The sequence below is a fragment of the Apteryx rowi genome, unplaced genomic scaffold, assembly GCF_003343035.1.
Source record: "Apteryx rowi isolate R43461 unplaced genomic scaffold, aptRow1 scaffold_138, whole genome shotgun sequence".
In the NCBI taxonomy this organism is placed as follows: domain Eukaryota; kingdom Metazoa; phylum Chordata; class Aves; order Apterygiformes; family Apterygidae; genus Apteryx; species Apteryx rowi.
In genome coordinates, this window is record NW_020447619.1 from 603,414 (window position 1) to 619,038 (window position 15,625).

At 35.4% G+C, this 15,625-nt stretch overlaps 2 protein-coding genes across 15 annotated transcripts in view; one reads left to right on the top strand and one right to left on the bottom strand.

Annotated features, from left to right (window-relative positions):
• The window catches only part of RARB (retinoic acid receptor beta), a 194,150-nt gene extending 192,084 nt beyond the window's left edge, over positions 1-2,066 (top strand). For 2 of the 5 annotated variants that reach the window (XM_026057299.1, XM_026057300.1), the window contains exon 8: positions 1,623-2,066. In XM_026057299.1, the coding sequence (XP_025913084.1) occupies positions 1,623-1,819 (197 nt within the window). In that variant the 3' untranslated portion in view covers positions 1,820-2,066. The remainder of the gene's footprint in view (positions 1-1,622) is intronic. The other 3 variants (XM_026057298.1, XM_026057302.1, XM_026057301.1) reach the window with 2 other exon arrangements.
• Positions 2,067-3,104: 1,038 nt separating this feature from the next.
• Positions 3,105-15,625, bottom strand: part of TOP2B (DNA topoisomerase II beta) — a 76,646-nt gene continuing 64,125 nt past the window's right edge. For 4 of the 10 annotated variants that reach the window (XM_026057308.1, XM_026057303.1, XM_026057312.1 and 1 more), the window contains 13 exons: positions 15,120-15,315; positions 14,876-14,967; positions 13,526-13,681; positions 13,308-13,391; positions 12,105-12,302; positions 11,784-11,928; positions 10,711-10,869; positions 9,647-9,854; positions 9,056-9,159; positions 8,689-8,799; positions 4,772-4,888; positions 3,804-3,901; positions 3,105-3,590 (listed from right to left, as the gene is read on the bottom strand). In XM_026057308.1, the coding sequence (XP_025913093.1) occupies positions 3,429-3,590; positions 3,804-3,901; positions 4,772-4,888; positions 8,689-8,799; positions 9,056-9,159; positions 9,647-9,854; positions 10,711-10,869; positions 11,784-11,928; positions 12,105-12,302; positions 13,308-13,391; positions 13,526-13,681; positions 14,876-14,967; positions 15,120-15,315 (1,830 nt within the window). In that variant the 3' untranslated portion in view covers positions 3,105-3,428. Of the gene's footprint in view, positions 3,591-3,803; positions 3,902-4,771; positions 4,889-8,688; positions 8,800-9,055; positions 9,160-9,646; positions 9,855-10,048; positions 10,194-10,710; positions 10,870-11,783; positions 11,929-12,104; positions 12,303-13,307; positions 13,392-13,525; positions 13,682-14,875; positions 14,968-15,119; positions 15,316-15,625 lie in introns of those variants that run through there. The other 6 variants (XM_026057305.1, XM_026057304.1, XM_026057311.1 and 3 more) reach the window with 6 other exon arrangements.

Sequence of the window (15,625 nt, forward strand, 5' to 3'; positions counted from 1 at the left end):
TGAATGCCCTCATTTCATTAGAAAGGATCCCTATTAAGTGCTTTTTTCGATGCCTGTAGTCTGGGGGAGGACTCTGGCCATCTGTTCTAAAAAGCAGAAGTGTACAATCAGCAGCGTGTCAGGTCAGTAGAAACCTCCATGCACCCCCCAACCCACTCTATGCCATGCCATGGCTTTAAAGATGAATGTGCTCTTTTGGTTTCCATACCATGGTATCTCTCCCAAGATAAGATTTTTGGACAATATGTCTAGATATTTCATACATGTTTACCTCCAGACTTCAAGGGAGCGGTGTCTGACTTACTTGTACCATTCTGAGTACAAAAGAGTCCAACTAAATGCCACAATTCTCTTTTTTTTCCAGTGGCTGATGCGGTTCCTCTCTCTGGCTATTATTTGCTAGATCTGATAGATAAGCAAGCACATGAGCTATACAGACAGCTATATAGCTAATTTGATCTATGCTTTTGAAAAATTTGTTAGTTTCATTTGACATAGATTTTGAGAGGACTTCAGGAAAAAAAAGGTAGCAATTAAATCACTCAAATAATATACTTGTTTTAAATTAAAAAAATGTGTGCGAATGGATTCTTCTATTTTGACATGTGCGTTTATTTTCATTAATGTATTCTTGATATTTAAAGAGCAAGCAAAACATAGCTGATGGCTCTGTCCTCTGAAATGTTTTTACAATAGTTGGAATATTTTCTCTTTAATTCTGTTGGCTTTTCTTACCTTCTTTCACTTCTTAAAAGCACAGATACCTAACCAGTTAGACTCATATTTGGAGAAGATGGTCAGGACTCCTATGGGACATATTATATCAGATATTTGAACTCTGAGGTTTATGGCCATGAATTGCCTGAAGTTGTCTTGATTGATAGACAATTATTTTTTTTCCCAGCAAAAACAAACTATGTAATGCACATTCACGCTTCAGTGCGGCAAAGAATTTTTTACTATGTATCCTTACCATTTGAGGTTTAATTGCAAGCTCTTCCTGTCTCTTTATGGTCCTCCCCACTTTGCATCTGAATGTATCAATCTTAGCTTCAATCCTTTAAGTATATTATTTGTTTATAAGGGAATGTAACTACTGAAGTTGTATCAGTGTTACTGGTAACTAAATAAAATAGTTAAAGGCTTTCCAAGCCCTTAAAAAGATCTGCCTCACCTATTTAACACTAATTAGCCAGAATTTTTGCCATTCTTTGGCTACTTTACAGATCCAGTATATTAAAAAGCGTAAAGTACATTCCAATTTATAAACAAGTCTAAGTGATCAAAGTTAAATTTAACTTTTCATAATAATTTAATATTGTTTTGATTCCTTCTATAAAAAGAAACAGTTCATTTGGTTTACCTGTACTGTAACTTACCTGTACTGTCACAGTTACTGTGATCATAATTTTAAGTCCATTTGTTGAAGGGCATTCATCTAATCCCTTTTAATGACTGAAATAATAGTTCACTTGCATGATTTTGTGTGCAAGAACTTTAGAAGGAGAGATGTTTTTCCATTAAAATAATGATGTGCCCTGAAATTACTAGTGATGATGCTATAAAAAAAGCAGTTGTATGGGTTGTATTAATAAAAAGGACTTTTTTTTTTCTTTTTAAAGGTGCAGAACGTGTCATTACATTGAAAATGGAAATTCCTGGATCCATGCCACCTCTTATTCAGGAAATGTTGGAGAATTCTGAAGGACATGAACCACTGACACCAACCTCAAATGGAAATACCGCAGAACACAGTCCTAGTATCTCACCTAGTTCAGTGGATAACAGCAGTGTCAGTCAATCCCCAATGGTGCAATAAGAAAGACATTTTCCAGCTACTTCAGACATTCCTAATACCTTATGTACAGGGATGAAAAGCAAGAAAAACATTTTTACTGCTGCTTAGTTTCTGGACTTAATATATATCTATATATGTGTATATATATATAGATAAAAACTCAACAAGGACCAAGAAATTTTCATATGTATCGATATATACTCCTTCCTGTTTAAACTCTTAAAACTAGAAAATGCAAACTTTTGAAACTCTAAATCAGCCATTTCATGCAAAAAATAGTTAAGCTTCTGTTTTCTCCTCTGAACACTCAAGATTGCATGGTGACAAGACAGATCTCAGACTTTAAATTTTGGTTGCATTTCTGATGTCTTTGTACATACAAATGTATGGCTCTACTTTCTATACTGGATGTTTGGTGTTTTCCTTTTGTTTCTCATACCTAAAACGATCAAGACACCAAGCGTATGAAATGGACTACTGTACACATCTAGAAAAGAAAGTTTAAAGGATCATCTGATTTAGTTAATATGAAAACTTGTCTTTGATGCCCTCAATTTGCATCTCCTTCCTTGTAAAAAGTATACAAAAAGTCACTGCACTAGCAGAAAAGACATCAGTATCAACATTAACTGCCAGATCAGTTATTCAGATGTCATTTGTTCMACTGTTAATGTCACTTTAAAATTTAAGAAGTGTTTTATTACCTGGCTGGTGACCTAGCTACAGAATTAACTAACTATTCCATTTCTACAGTAACGATAGCCTCCAAGGCAAGAACACTTTTCAGTGTTACCACGTTTTTGTTTACTTGTTCACAAGCCATTAGGGAAACTTCATGGGATGATAACCAGCAGGCTCATTCACAGCTTTTGAACTGGTGAGTCTAGTGTATTTCCTTAAGATTCTGCTGCCAGGAATTAGTTGGGTTATCCGGCCTTCCAGGTGCTAAGGAATTACAGCTAGGACTTCCAGAAACACAAGGAGAGAATCTACCTTCTTGGCCTTGTTGAATCACCATAAAGCAGAGTGAAAACTGTGGTAGAATGGTTAACAGATTTAAAGTGTCAGTTTCTTAGGTTTCATTTAAAGCACTAGTGGATTTTTTTTTTATATATTCTAGCAAGTCTGTGATGTACTTTCACTGGCTCTGTTTGTACATTGAGATTGTTTAACAATGCTTTTTATGTTCATATACTGTTTACCTTTTTCCATGGAGTCTCCTGGCAAAGAATAAAATATATTTATTTTAAAAAAAAATGTGTAGAAGCAGTCCCTTCAGTCCAAATTTTCCACACACACAAGATGATACTTTTCCATTTTTTAATGTTTAAATTTCATTTCAAAAAGCAGGTTTGCTGTTTGCAACCATGACAATTAAAATGTGCTTTAGCACAGCTGTCTAGAACATCTCTACAAGCCAGTCAGACAAATACATGACATTTCAATGAGTAAAAAAGAGCATAAAACTGTAGGTGTAAGAACAAAATGTTAAAATGCCTACACACAATAATAAAAACCATCAATTACATTATCACATAAAATAAGTCAAATGTACAAAAGTTTGCGACAGAAGGGACAAAAGGACAACACAAGATATTTGTTGGAAAACATCTGTGTGCTCTTTGGGCACTTAATTAAACATATCAAAATCATCATCTTCATCAGATTCTGCAAAATATTTAACTTCTTTTCTAGCTCGACCTGTCCGTGGCTTTGGGGCAGTTTCAGAGGCAAAGCCTGACTGAAATATTTCCACATCAGAATCCTGGTCAAAAGCATTCTTCTTGGATTTCTGTAGAAAAGAAGAGACAAATAATTTGTGATTCTGTGTACATTTTGCATTTTGACATTCAGAATTGAAGCAAGCATTTCTCTAACATATCTAAACATACCTAAACCCCAGTTACTAGTTAAGCAAACTATAGTAAGAGCATGTACCTTTTTATTTAAAGTAACCCATTAGGTTCTTTTTTTTCAAAGATAAAAGAACATAGCAGGAACTGACCTTGCTTGGTGTTGATTTAGGTGTTTTCTTCCCAGGGTTGTATTCACCTTCATTTTCAGAGCTGGATGCTTTCCTCTTCTTTGCCCCTCTACCTTTTCCTGGGTGAGAGAATATGACTTAACTTTTTTTTTTTTTTTTTTTAATAAAACTCAAATTGTTCAGTAGTCTGGTGAAATAACATTTTAGCATGTGTTAAAGTCAAGATTCAGTTTACAGCTCAAGGTTTTTCACAACAGAAGTAAAATTATACATTCTGTTCTTACAATGTATTAAATTAATTCTCTCTTTTATGCTTCTTCTGAAGTTACCATTTACCCTTGCAAGTCACACTCTCAGTTCAAGACAGGGCCAACCATCATTAAATCAATGACTTCTAGACTTCTGAAGTATTACAAAGCCTGAGTCACTTTCTGTATTGATTACTAAATAGCAAAGATAAATTAATCCTATGTAAAGTAAACTTACTGTTAACCTCAACTATCAACACAGAGAAACCCTTTCCCTTTACAAGTCCCTCTGATTAAATCACTTGGTGTGCTGTGTTGCTTCTATCATTTTTTTCTGAGGACTTTCGCAGCTAAGAACTGGGATACCAATGAATTGTTTTAAAGAGCCAAAAAACCTGTGCTTATGAGAATTACCAACTACCAGAACTTTAGAGTCTTGTATAAACCTGAGATCAAAGAACAAAAATAAACATTATTTAACAGAACCGATGAACAAGAAAAAAGGGGTTGCAGTTATGAAATGCATTCCCAAAAGTTAAAGTCAGATAAAAAGTTCACAGCATTGTTGGTCAAGAAAAGTCAGTAAACTACTTCTGTCACAGAAAAACCTTGTTGCTGAGTAATTTACTAGTGATTCATCTACCAATAAATCAATGTGGTTCTAATTTTAGAAACTGTATTTCTGTTTCCTCATAAAAATGATCCTAAGCCCGATGATAAGCACCGCAGCAAAATTCTTACCTTTGGGTGCTGCAGTCTTCTTTGGAATGCCGAATTCTGAATCTGAGTCAGAGTTTACAGTTTCCACCTTCTTGGCCTTAGGAGCTCTCTTAGGTTTAGGGGGCACATCTAGTTTTGCTGTTGTAAGTTAGAGATACTAAATATGTTAAATTCACATATTGATTAGAAACATTAAATTTTATTATTACTTCAAATACAGCATAAATGTCAGCTACTAAAATGAGATGAGAGGTTTCTGCACTTGGGGAAAACACATGCTTCAGCTTTTATGCTGAAACTGAGTGGAATAAGCAGGAGGTTTCCTTTGTCGAACTTTAATTTAGATATATCACTGCAGTCAGTGGTCAGTTCAGTGTTTTTAATTAATCACTTTCTTTTTGATCCTTTTGAGCACAAGACAGAGGTTACTGGTAACTAAAGTAGCAACAGAAGTTCTCCACGCTGGATACTTCAAATATATGTTTAGATACATTAGAGTGTTTTACAGATACCACTTGTAACCTGTGACATTTCTGCTTTCAAAGTAGTATAATTGCAGGACAACCTTTCCCATGATTAGTGTAGGAGTTTAAGGCACAGTATATTTGTGTCATTTTCTGTCAATCTCAATGAAAAGTAACTTTAGAAGAAGCTCTAAGGACAGGAAGGAGAGGTATCTGTGGATATCTTAAAGAATTTCAATTATTGCTATGCAACTAGCCTTGCCATCTTTAAGAGACCATCATCAGTATGTTCACACAATGGGTGACAAGGGATAAGGTGTTCTATATGCTGAAAGATGTCAGTCTTTTACAGAAACCTCAGATACACTACAGGTCTACACTCTATCAATCAGCCCTTAATATCTCAAAGATGATGATAAGCTTGTAAAAATGCTCCAGATACCATGAATGTGGACATTTGTGAGAACTCAAGCTTCTGTTTACAGTAGCACTAAGAAAATGTGTTCACATAACAAGAAAGAGCCTCCACAAGCTTTCTGGCTATAATGCCTTAAGCTACTACTCACTGGAGAGTCACTGTGCAAAGACAGTTATGACCTTCAATCTTCTGTGACTGAGAATACCTGTTGGGCAGTCCAAGGATTGGACCGTGACAATCTAAAAAAGCAAAGCCTTCTTCAGCATCAAGGATGAGAAAAAAATCCAAAGACTGTAAACCTCTTAATTGTTATCTAGTGGCTAAAGTAATACAGAGACAAAGAGTCTGTGGCTTCCAGAACATGCATCTCTCTCTGTACTAACAATAGTGGGATTCTGAACCACTATCTTAGATTTTATACCTGATGCCTGCACAACTGGGAAGGATCTCTTAACAGCAGCTAGACTGAATTCAGCTCAGCCAAGCTCTACACTAGGTATGATATGAAATGCCAGTCTGCAGTGGAGTCAGTAATACACAGGCTCTCAGAAGCTCCACAAGTTTTTTGGTGCAAAGTTCAAGAATGACATCAGCCCTGCAGCTGATTCCATGGGTACCGCTCACTGCTAGAATCTGAGCAGCAGGGCTATTCAAGGTGAGCAGCTGCTAATGATCAAGGAGAACGAGACTGCTTCTCAGATTTCTCTTAGGCTGACAATGAGGCGCTAGAGCCACAGACCTCTGGAATAAGTGCATGGAAGGCAAGCTCAGCAGTCTCTTAATCCTCAGTAGAGAACACCAGAGGCCAAGAGATTTCAGCTCAAATTGATCAAAGCTTGAAAAGAAGCTGAACTCTTATCTTTTCCTTTATTTCTTCTCATTTGGAAGGGAATGTGGTTGTATAGATACCAAGGCAGAACAAACAGTTCTTCAATTTCAGCATCCTATCCTTACAAATGCAAGCTCTGAAGTCACAGAAAATCAAACACTTGTCTGGAACAATTGCTTCAGCCATACAATAGTCATTCCCAGTGTGAGGGTCAGTAGATGCAATATGGCAGTACCAGAAAACTGGTTTTGAAGGGGCCACTGATATAGGACATGAAGATGGAATTAGAATCAAGGAGACTTGTAAAAGGATACCAAATCATCAATAACCAAGCCTGTTAGGTTACCACTGCATTGTCAAATAAACTGTGATCATGAAGAACTTTGTCTGATCTGGGCAAAGGACAGGAGATGAAATACTGTTGAATGCAATCCATTTTATAGTTTCATGCACTGAGAGGGAGAAAAGAGCGGGAGCGTGCCCCTGAGGCTACTCTGGAGGCAAAAGTTTAAATTGTCTTGCTTGAAAGAGAATCTGTTTATACCTATGCTGTGAGTGTAACGGTTAATCAGCACTCAGAACACAGCTGTGTTTTAATGTTTCAAAGTTATGCTAATGAAAATTCAACACCTACAGGCCTTCAAAAAACAGAGAGAAAGAGAGCGAGAGACTGAGCAAGAGAAAGTGAGCACAAGAGAGCAAGAAAGAGTGAAGGAGAGTGAGAAAGAGTGAGAGCGCCAAAAGAGCAAGCAAAAGAGTGTTAGCAAGAAAGAGAGGTAGCAAGAAAGACTGAGTATTAAATTGTTGCATCTGTGCCTAGATACTGCATACACAGTTCTGTCTTGCATTTACTGCAGTACGGAAGTTTAACTTTAACCTAGAAGACTATTCTATTAAAGGATGAGCTATTTCTGCAAACAATCATTTATTATATTAGAGGATTTTCCTATAGATGGTTAAAAATCTTCATGTGTTTGAGAACCATCCAGACATTCACTGATTCAAACAGCTTACAGATTATACTAAACACAATGCAACAAAACAGAGATTAGAAATTTGCAAGCAATGGGGGGAGGGGGAAGAGAAGATGCTGCTGTTAGGCACCTAACACACAGCACAACYTTTTTTTCCCCTCATTTTAAGAGATTAAGTTAAATATTGTAACTGGCTGCTTTCTTGCATATTTTCCGTGACAGCTCTTTTCTAGTAAGGGACGTTAATGCAATAAATTCAGTTGCAAGTTGGTCAGGAGGAGTTTTAAAAAACAAAGGCCACAGGAGACAGAAAAAACAAATTGCTTTTGGAGGAGGAAGGACTGAGAAGCAAGAGAAAAGGAAGTTATCTGAAAGAGATAAGGGAAGGAAAACGGAGATTTGAGGGCAACAAAAAAACCCAGTCTGTCATCTGGTAAGAACTGCATTTTTTAACTTATTGAAATTACTGTTAGGTAAGAAAAACATGATTTTCACCATTAATTATGACAAGTGTCTAGCATAATCTTTAAAACACATTCATAAACAGGTGTACATCTCTTTCTCTTAAAAGAAGTGCTAACAATCTATAAACCAATGTTACACAATGTGGACAGCACTAAAAAAGTGTGTTCCTCCAAACAAATACACAAGCACAACTAAAGAAACAGATCCAAATAATTAACATGAATTGTCCGTAATTCCTCCATGTAAGATCTTGTGAGATGCCAGTTCTAAAAGCCTGGCTAATAAATGAAAGAACCCATACCTCTGAAGTTTGTGGAGGGCCTTTCATCCTCAGTATCAAAAATCAAGACAACTGACAGCCTACGTAGGACATAAATATTTCTTGGGATTCCTCCTTTACACACACTCTCCTTGCTTTTAAGGGAAGCCACAGGAGACATGCTCAAGAGCTCTAAACATTTAGTTTAGCTGTCTGTTTGATCCATGAGATAAGACAATCTTCAACCCCAAGGACCTCATGTTTCACTTAGTCTCTGAGGGTAAAACTTTCAATTAAACTAATCGAAGACTGAACACTAATACCTGGAAAGAGACAAGTTCTGACATTACAGTGAACAAAGAAAAGAAAGAAATTAGTATCATTAAGGAGCTGGAAGAAGTTCACACTCTTTGCTGAATGTCACTGAGTTCAAAATCAAGGAATGCAGTTCCCACTCTGAAGGTGTGAAGAGGCAGTGCAAAGGTAAAAGAATAAATGGATTTATTTAATGGATAATCCTATTACTTACCCTTCTTAGAAGCTACTGTTTTACTTGGAATTTTATCTGATTGCTTTGGGGCAAAAGATGATGAGAAAACGGGCACAGAATCCTCTTCATCACTGTCCAATTTTGTTGTATCTACAATCAGGGAGTATGTTTAGTGTAAGATTCCTTCATTACTATTTTAATTACCCATGTTAATTACAGTATATATTAATCTCACAAAAAGGTGCATCTGATGCTACAGCGAGGCTATGAATGTACTGTAACTTTCTTATCTATGCTACAAACTATATTCCTCTAAGGATCAGACCCTCCTCCTAATAAATACCCCCTAATATATTCCATGGCAGTTGATAAATAATGGTAAATAAATCAGTGAAAACAAGCTCACCATCATCTGTCTTCTGAGAATATGATGGAAAAGAGAAGATGTTCCCAAAATCTTGATTCTTCTTGTCTTGAGATGTTTTTCTACTTCCAAATAAAAAAGAGAAACTATATAAACTGTATTAACTATATAAAGAAGAGACATTATAGTATCAGTGTGAGATTAAATTTGTATTTTAACACTACACAGCATTTTTTAGTGTTTTTGTATGTGCTTGCAGAAGTCAAACCTTTAAAATCGCTTTACAGTCAAGCATTTTAGCCATTTAAAATTAATAGAATTATATTTTTATCAATAGTTCTGTATAACAAATGGGTGCAAGATGGAAAACAGACAACCTTCTAAAATGCAGTTTGACAAATGATACTACTAACAGTATAACACAGTATGGTAAGTCAACTTTACATCTGCATGGGTCAGTTTCAAGGCTGAGATAACATACACTTTCATTGCTCCCCAGAAATGTATAATTTTTACTTTACATGATACATGTAGAGTAATAATGGATTGATACTTCTTCCTCAGTTTTGTCTGAGGACTTCTACATTCAAAATATTATTAATAAAAAAAACACTGCTCAGTTACAGTACTTACTCTGGAGATGGTTTTGATTTGGCTGGGGAGAAGTCATATTCATCTTTATCTAAACTGTCTGAGGGAACAAACTCATCCTCTCTGTCATTTATAACTGGAGAGGCTTTTACTTTGAGCTCATCCAAATCATTATTATTGTTGGCATCATCATCATCATCGGCATCATCTTCTTCTTCTGAGAAATCAAAAGTATACTTGGGCCTCTCAGCTAAAAAGAAAAAAAAAAAATATATATATATATATACACACACACACACATATATAAATATACACACATTTCAAGACAGTTGTTTGTGTTAATGCATCAGTAAATTAAAGTGTAAGTCACTAAACAGTCCCTGCTTCCATGTATACAAGATATAAAAGACTTGGGGAGAAGAAAACGGCGCAAGTGTCACCTACCATCTGATACCACTTGCCGCTTGCTCAGATGACTTCAGGTAACGGCATTATGAAGACACTAGTGCAAAAACACTCTTAAAGAATGAGAATCCTTCACTTAAAGTTCTCTTGAATGTATCATCTGAACACTCTTCTTCATCAATTGCTTGAAAAAATAATCAACAGCTTTTCAGAAAAATCTCTCAGTGTGTTTTTCTTAGACTACCTTCTGTTTGTATTTTTTCAAACTTTCAATCTCTGATATTTTAGCCTTTTAGAGACTGCTTGGGAATTTTGATAAATTTTTAGTAGCCGTTTGGGTTTTTTCGGCCTTGTTTGCTTGACAGTATATTTGCATTAGAATATTTTTTTGCTTTTGTAGTGTTATTATTTGGTCTGTTTCTTCTATAATTCACCAGTTTTGAGAGTCATTTCTATTCTAGTCTTTAGGATATGGTAAAAGACTTCTGACCAAGTTACAAAATCTTTTATAGTGAACTCTTCTTGGTTTTGGAATTTGTTTTTTGGAAGAGTGTTTTCATTAGCCTCACAGTGAAGCATATATTATGCAAGCTATCTGTAGGAGATAAAGTCCAAAAGGAAGGCTTTGGCCAAAGGAAAACATAGGTTTGCAGTAATTCAAACTCTGAGTCACAATATGCATTTCACAAAAGCTTGGGTACCTGCAGCTCTCCTAAGCAGAGAGTCTCTTGGAATAATCACAGGTTCATTTTCTTCTAAATCACTTTCAGATTTGGATTCATCATCTGACCACGGGTTTCGTTTCTTCACTTTTTTTGCACCAGATTTTGTAGAAGATGCTGTTCTTCTTACCCTCGTACCTGCCACAAGTTAAAGCATTTATTACAATCAGCAAAAAATTGCGTCTTTGCTAACTGTCTATGATGCATACATTTAGCTTCATACATTTTCTCTGTAAAAGCTTTTGTTGGACGATGTAAGGTAAATTTTTTTCTTATTTCTGGAGGGAAATGTAATAATCTGATTAAATGATTCCACACAGAACCTAACCTACTGCTACTAACAAATTTATTTTATGTTTGAAGAACAAAAAAATCTCAAATTTACGTTGTAGCTGCTGTGCAGTCAAATTTCCATTTTTTTAAAGGTTGCTGGGATTTTCCAGGAAAAGAACAGCAGCTTTCCATTATTCAGGGAACAGGATGCATTGGAAAAATCCAGTTAACATAGGAATACTCTATGAAGTGTGTGCGCAGGAAGGCAGGGGGCCACAATGCAGTCAGTCAATTGCATGGCCACCTCAGTCAAGCTGGGCTGATTGACTCTGGCTCAACACTGGCTAGGCTAGATTTGAGCTGCATGTAGACAACTCAGTCATAACTCGACTCAGTTAATCTACTATCTGGATGAACCCTGAATATTAAAAATTCGGAAGAAACATTTGTATAACCACAGATTACTTTTTACTCCCTAGAAAAGTAGTTCACCTAACAGGAATTCCAATAAGTTAATAAAACCAGAGAACAATAATAGAAGTGACAACAAGATTAACTTCAGCATTTACTGCATCTGCTGTTAATTCCTTAGGTTTTCAGTAATACTGAACTACAGCAGAATATTTCCATACATTTCCACACATTCCTGTAGGGAAGAAAATGAAATGAAGTAGTAATTACTGTGGTATATTTCCCTTCTCACTATGTGTTAAAAAAGATATTTAATACACAAATAGTACACATTTAAGCTTAACTATGCTTATAATTGAGGATCTTACCAGGCTCCTTCTTCTCTCTCTTAGGTTTAGGAGTTTTAGTCGCTGAGACTGATGTATTCAGTGAGTCCTCCCCACCACCCTCAGCTGGCACTCCACCAAATTCTTCATCAAATTCCATTTTTATTGCTAGAGAATCAGTATCACCCTAAAATATAAAGAAGGTGGGCAAAATAAAAGAAATTGTACCTTTATATTCCATGACAGAACTGGAATACAGTTTGGCAAAAGATGGGTCTAGTGGTTTGAATTAATGCTAACAGAGTAGAAAAATAACAGCAGTTAAATAATGAATAATCTAACCATAGCAATAGTTTGATTTACCTTCTTCTTCTTTAGCAATTTCCTACTAGCATCAGCTTTCATGGCAGATGTAATCTGTGGAACTATTCTTCTACCAAATGGAGAAGGCATCGTTTCTTCTAACTGAAGTTTCTTCATCTTGGGTTTACCAACTTTACCTTTTATTGGTTTGCCAACCATGCCAGCCAAAACATCTTCTCTTTCCTGTGCTTCCACTTTCTAACAAGTAACATGGGAAGAACAAGTAACACTAAGTAAGTTTTTGTTCTTTTTTAATAAGGACAAAGTGGAACACAGTGATTATTTACGATACATCTCCCTTTAACGTAGAACACAAGACTTCCCTTAATTCTCATTTGACTTATAACACACTTTCTAGTAATGGGAAACTAGCAAATTACTCTTGGTAAGTTGTTTGTTACCCTGTACAGTCAAAAACTACACTTATATTCTATCCTAAATAAATATGAACTTTTGGACACTGCTCAAATGAAAAGCCCTCTATTACCAAGTTTCTATTCCTCATGTATGTATCCAGATACTGATGTCACTATTTAGTATTTTAGTGTTCTCTTTGTTAACTTAAGCAGCCAGTTTCTAGAGTCATTTTTATAAGACACATTTTCCAATCCTTTAATCAGCTTTTTTCACAGTATCAACATATAGCTGAAATAGAGACACCAGAACAGATCACATTATTCCAATTGCAGATGTATCACTGACACACACAGACCTGTGCAATTTCATCAGGCCTTTGACAGCACTGGAAGCTCATGCTTAGCTAGTTATCCACCAAAATGCTTTACCTTTTTCCAGAGTTACTAATTTGGCAAGGTAAGGGCCCTTCATCCAGTCTATACGCCTTGCTCCTAGGTGTACAACTTTGCATTTGACTTATTGACTCATGACCAATCAGATCATGTTGAACTGCTGTAATTATTACTTTCATCAGTTATTACTCCCAGTCTTTGTATTATCTGAAAACAAACTTGCTCCTGGTAATTCTTTTTATCATCACTGACTTGGAAGAAATGTTACATTGTGTGGATGAAAGAAACAATCCCTGAGAAACCCACCTAGGAACACAACTACCCAAAGATGATTTCCTATTTCTTAGTATATATTTAGGTCTACATGTTTTTAACCTAAAATGTGGTATTTTTTATTATTATTATTTTTCATTCATTTTAATACATATATTTTTCAAAGATACGTAAAACATACTTCAAGCTCTTCAACGAAGGCTGCTAAATCTTCTTTCCAGAGATCTGAAGAAGATTTCCTTTTGAGGTCATTTAGTTCTCTCTCCTAAAACATGAAAGTAGCGTATACAATTTAAGTTGCTAAGTTAAAGTTACAGTAAATACTACATAACTGAACATTAAAATAGGCACACCAGTAACTGCTAAATCATTTCAGAAAGCCTTCCAATGTTTACTAACCTTTGAATCTCTGTGCTTAATTAGCTCTTCTACTTTCTCTTTTGTAAGTGACCACAGAGACATGTTTAGGATATAGTTAAAATCAGGACCAGAACTTGAGCCTGAAGCTGAAGAAGCATCATCATTTGGGTTCTGTGGGTCCTCCTCTTCTGCTGCCTAGAGTGAAATAAAATGTAGTATTACAAGCGCTAATAATCTTAGTTCTACGCATGAACTGGAACCCTGCTCCAGCCCACCATGCTGGAGTAGTAAGGCATGTCCTTATGTATTCAGTGACATGAGCCATTATCTGGAGTTTTCCAAAAGACCATCCGTGACCTTCAATATCTGGATTGTTTAATCATTTGATTTAGGAAAACAAAGCTGAACATGATACTAGTCGCATGCCTCGCGGGCCATTGGCTACAGAAATCGGTACTCCTCTAGTTATCTCACCGCATAGGCTTGAGACCTTTGCCCTTTTGATGTTCTCCGTCCTTTTTGGAAAGAAGCACAGTGTTTTGGATAAAGATAAAAAATTGCTACCAAAATCGTGAAWGTATGAATTGGTGTATGCAAGTGAATCAAAGTTTCTCTTAATGATAGTTTTATTATAAAATACCCTACACTTTATGGAATTAAAATGGAGTAGTAACAAACAGGCAAAACAAAACACAATGAAAAATGAAAACAACCAAAAGCAGTGGCACTGGCACAGAAAAGGGGTGGTTGATAAAAACTTGAAGTTGCTTTTGAAAGTAGTTTCATCTTATAATTAAGTGTGAAATTAAACTAAGCACAAATCTCTTTTGGAACAATAAAAAAATTCTTAGGTTTAAAAAAAAAAAGGAGAAAGAAATATAGGTCAAGGTCAAATTTAATAAAGTAACTTCAGAAGTCACACCTTGATAATATTCATGTTTCATTCCAGTAGACTGGTGAATGTGTTCTTTTCATATAAACAACAATCATTTACAATCGCATAACAAATAAATAAAAAAGGGAAAACTCAGTTGTATATGTGGGGTAACAGATACAGCACTTTATGTATCAGGCAGCCAGAAGTCAAGTTACTAGTTTTGTTTTGGGAACATTAAGAAATCCAGTCTTCTGTGTTTTGATTTTCAGCCCTGCATTATCTAGTTTTGTTCTTAGAATTGCCTATATGTGATAACAACACTATGTGACAATATTTTTATTGCATTTTGATATATTTGTTAAAATGGAAACTAATAAGTAACAAATGGTCTTTTAAAAGTGTTGTTTGTGTTATAAATTAAATTAGGCTACAAGAAAACAAACATCTGTATAAATGATTATCATAAATAACATTAAGAACACCAAATACATCTAGAGATTTCAGATCATTACCTTTTCCTGTGCTTCTTTCCAGGCTTTTACAGGGTCAGATTCATAACCTCTCTGGACCAACATCTGAATCAAATCTCTCTTGGATCTATTCTCTGTAAGATACACATACACCATCAATAACAAAAAGCAATGTCATGAAAATACATGTCTTACATGCAAGAACGTTCTACTATATTTAAAACACTTCCAGATTTTCCCGCATTTTTATCAATTCTAACTTAAGTTTCAGAGATTATTTTCTCACCTATGGTAATTTTTCCTTGTATCTTCTCCAGAATGAAGCGAGCTTGATTGTTAAGCTTGGTAGATTCTGCACCCAGCATTCCCACAAGCCATTCCTTGCGCAAACTATAATAATGTAATCGCAAATCAAAGAATTCCTTCAGAATGTCTTGCACAGTTTCATACTTCTTTAAACATCCCATATGATCAAACAGCACCTATAAAATACATAACATATTGCTTGAGAGAGACTGTATAAGTTAAAATTTTGTTAATCTTTGTATGTGATTTGGTGTCTATTGCACAAATACATGCACCTTATACGAAGGGTGATATTTTGAAGATTGTAATTTCACCCTGATGTAAGTTTAAACCTTACTCCAGAACTATACAGCACATAGCTGGATAGCTTTTATTTTTATTCACAAGTAGATGTGACATGACATTTATAGTAATATTTTCAAATAAGAAAACAGCTACATAGAAAAATATGCCTGAATTCAGTTGAATGACTAATTTTATCTAAAT